The 2675-nt window shown below is 49.3% G+C and overlaps 1 protein-coding gene across 1 annotated transcript; it reads left to right on the top strand.

Moving 5' to 3' along the window:
• The first annotated feature begins 461 nt into the window (after nt 1-461).
• On the top strand, nt 462-2086 carry LOC117852063 (protein VERNALIZATION 3). Its single transcript, XM_034733995.2, has 4 exons — nt 462-795; nt 977-1038; nt 1198-1238; nt 1529-2086. The coding sequence occupies exons 1-4, from the start codon at nt 592-594 to the stop codon at nt 1756-1758; spliced, it is 537 nt and encodes a 178-aa protein (XP_034589886.1). The 5' UTR covers nt 462-591; the 3' UTR covers nt 1759-2086.
• Nucleotides 2087-2675: the final 589 nt, after the last annotated feature.

The raw sequence follows: 2675 nt of genomic DNA, 5'->3' as shown, positions 1-2675 counted from the left end.
AAAACATGCATTATGCGTGTGTCGCCACCATTAAATTACCACGTCGTAATTGGCAGACATTCATTCTTCGATCAATCGAGTCCGAGACGCAACAAAGTACTGATGGAGAGAAGATGGAGCTTAGCAAGAGATGATGGATTGAGAGATGTGCTATGCATATGGTCACGCATGCAATAGCAGCAGCACTGACGATGCTGGCGCGTGTACTTGCGATGATGGATCTCCAACAGGAGAGAGCTGGCCACTGCTTTGGCATGTGGGTCAAAAGCGACGCGATGCCCGACGGCCGAGCGCGTCACGTCCACATGGAGATAGAAAGGGATGCCAGATTCTATTAATTGTTCAGAACACCCAGATGCCGTACGGCATGCACAAGCACAGAGCACAGTGAGCTCATCGATCGATCAACCAAGTCGATCTGAGCTTGACGGAGTCCTATATAAAGTGGCCAGGACACCAGCATGGAAATAACCAACAACACCAAACCAGTAGGCCAAGCAAGGCTACAGGTAGAAGAAGCTCTCTTGCTGCTGCTGCAGGTCTCAGCCAAGTACAAAAACACCCCTGTTCGTGCGAGCAAGTTGCGACGAGATGGCCGGCGGCAGGGACAGGGACCCGTTGGTCGTTGGTAGGGTTGTGGGCGACGTGCTGGACCCCTTCACCCGGACCACCAACCTCAGGGTCAGCTTCGGCGCCAGGACCATCGCCAACGGCTGCGAGCTCAAGCCGTCCATGGTCTCGCACCAGCCCAGGGTCGACGTCGGCGGGCCCGACATGAGGACATTCTACACCCTCGTACGTCTTGGAAGTCGTCGTCCTCGTCGCAGCATACACATAACCATTATTAACCATTAATTACTTCTATGTATATCTTATTACTAGTGATTAATTTCGTACGTGCCTAGCTGAATGAAAAAGAAACAAAATGACTTCGTATATGACTTAATTAATTTTTGTGTTGCTCCTTGATTTATAGGTGATGGTTGATCCGGATGCTCCTAGCCCAAGTGACCCCAACCTGAGGGAGTATTTGCACTGGTAAGGAAAACTTTATTCAGATGATTATTCTTCTCTCAGACTCTGTAGTGTATATGCTAGACCATTGTATAGAGGCTTAGAGCTAGTGCATGTACATCTTGTCATGATAATGATGATGGCATACGGATTGATCCACTCTCTTGTCTTCTCATGCTGCAGGCTGGTCACTGATATTCCAGGATCTACCGGGGCAGCGTTTGGTGAGCCATCAGCTCCCTGTCTTAATCTGTCTCTGCTACCCTCTGTCCACCAGACAAGCTTAGCTTTTTACTACGGGAAAAAAGAAGAAGAGAGAGAAAATCAAACCGACACGACACAATCACACAACACGTATCTGCACAGGCATTATTTACATTTGTCGATCGGCTACATAGAGGGAGATAAATTGCACACACATAATTAAGGTTAATTAATTTGTTCAAAACATTATTACACATGTACATGTAGTACTGATAACGATTGTGCATGGCTCTGGTGATGATGAGCGCAGGGCAAGAGGTGATGTGCTACGAGAACCCTCGGCCGACCATGGGGATCCACCGCTTCGTGTTCGTGCTGTTCCAGCAGCTGGGCCGGCAGACGGTGTACGCCCCCGGGTGGCGCCAGAACTTCAACACCAGGGACTTCGCCGAGCTCTACAACCTCGGCCCGCCCGTCGCCGCCGTCTACTTCAACTGCCAGCGCGAGGCCGGCTCCGGCGGCAGGAGGATGTACCCCTAATTATTGACAACCAATGCAAGCTCTCAGCTAATCAAGACACATGATTCTGTCTAGCAATTAATGGTGTGAACTAGCTAGCAGCAGCCGAGGACGACAAAGCCTAGCTTAGCATTATGGTGTGTGTAATAAACGGCTAGCAGTACGACACACTAGCCACTCCTTAAGTGTCTATTTATCATATGCATGGGAGACAAATTAAGTTAGCATGTGAATGGTGACATGGGAGACAAACAGAGACTGCAATAATTAAGGTATTGCATGTATGCATTACTTGATGTAATAAGTCGTCAGTGGAGAAATGACTAATGAGCAAGTGTTAGTTGGTATATTTTGAATCTATAATTCTATGTGCATATATGGACAGGTTCCCTTCAGTTTTCGATCGTGCAAGCGCACTAACACCTGCCAGCACGCAGAAGAACGCATCGGCTCTTCTTCTTCAGCATTAGTTTCCCTGTAGAATCAGTAATCCACATCGTCCGATCCTCACGCTGGCAGTTATAAGGTAGACGAGGTTGTAGTCTTGTAGAGGCCGGCGAAGTCCATGGTGTTGAAATTCCGGCGGCGGCCGGCCGCCGCCCGCCGGGGCGTACACCGTCTGCCGGCCCAGCTGCTGGAAGAGCACGAACACAAAAGCGGTGGATCCCATGGTCAACCGAGGGCATGTTCTCGTAGCACATCACCTCTTTCCCTGCACTCTCAGAGGCATATGCATCGATCACATCCACAATTATCAGTAAACCAACCTAGGTTTGCATTGGGACAATGCAAATTGCTTGACGGGCCGGCCGGCGCGCGTATCTTGTAAAGTTGGAGGATATGGATGATCCAAGGAAGGGGCACAAAAAGTTGGTAAATGAAAGTGAATACATTCTCGCGTTCTCGTTATGTGAAACTTGTGGGCGGTGCACCAGCCT

The sequence above is a fragment of the Setaria viridis genome, chromosome 4, assembly GCF_005286985.2.
Source record: "Setaria viridis chromosome 4, Setaria_viridis_v4.0, whole genome shotgun sequence".
Lineage (NCBI taxonomy): Eukaryota > Viridiplantae > Streptophyta > Magnoliopsida > Poales > Poaceae > Setaria > Setaria viridis.
Note: the sequence above shows the minus strand (reverse complement) of the source record. Positions and strands in the feature narration are given on the sequence as shown.

What these genes read in the sequence shown, in the direction of transcription:
- LOC117852063 (XM_034733995.2), top strand. Translation starts at nt 592, where the DNA reads ATGGCCGGCGGCAGGGACAGGGACCCGTTGGTCGTTGGTAGGGTTGTG. An exon ending in TGAGGACATTCTACACCCTC is followed by an intron (nt 796 to 976) that starts GTACGTCTTGGA and finishes CTTGATTTATAG; the next exon opens with GTGATGGTTGATCCGGATGC. An exon ending in ATCTACCGGGGCAGCGTTTG is followed by an intron (nt 1,239 to 1,528) that starts GTGAGCCATCAG and finishes TGATGAGCGCAG; the next exon opens with GGCAAGAGGTGATGTGCTAC.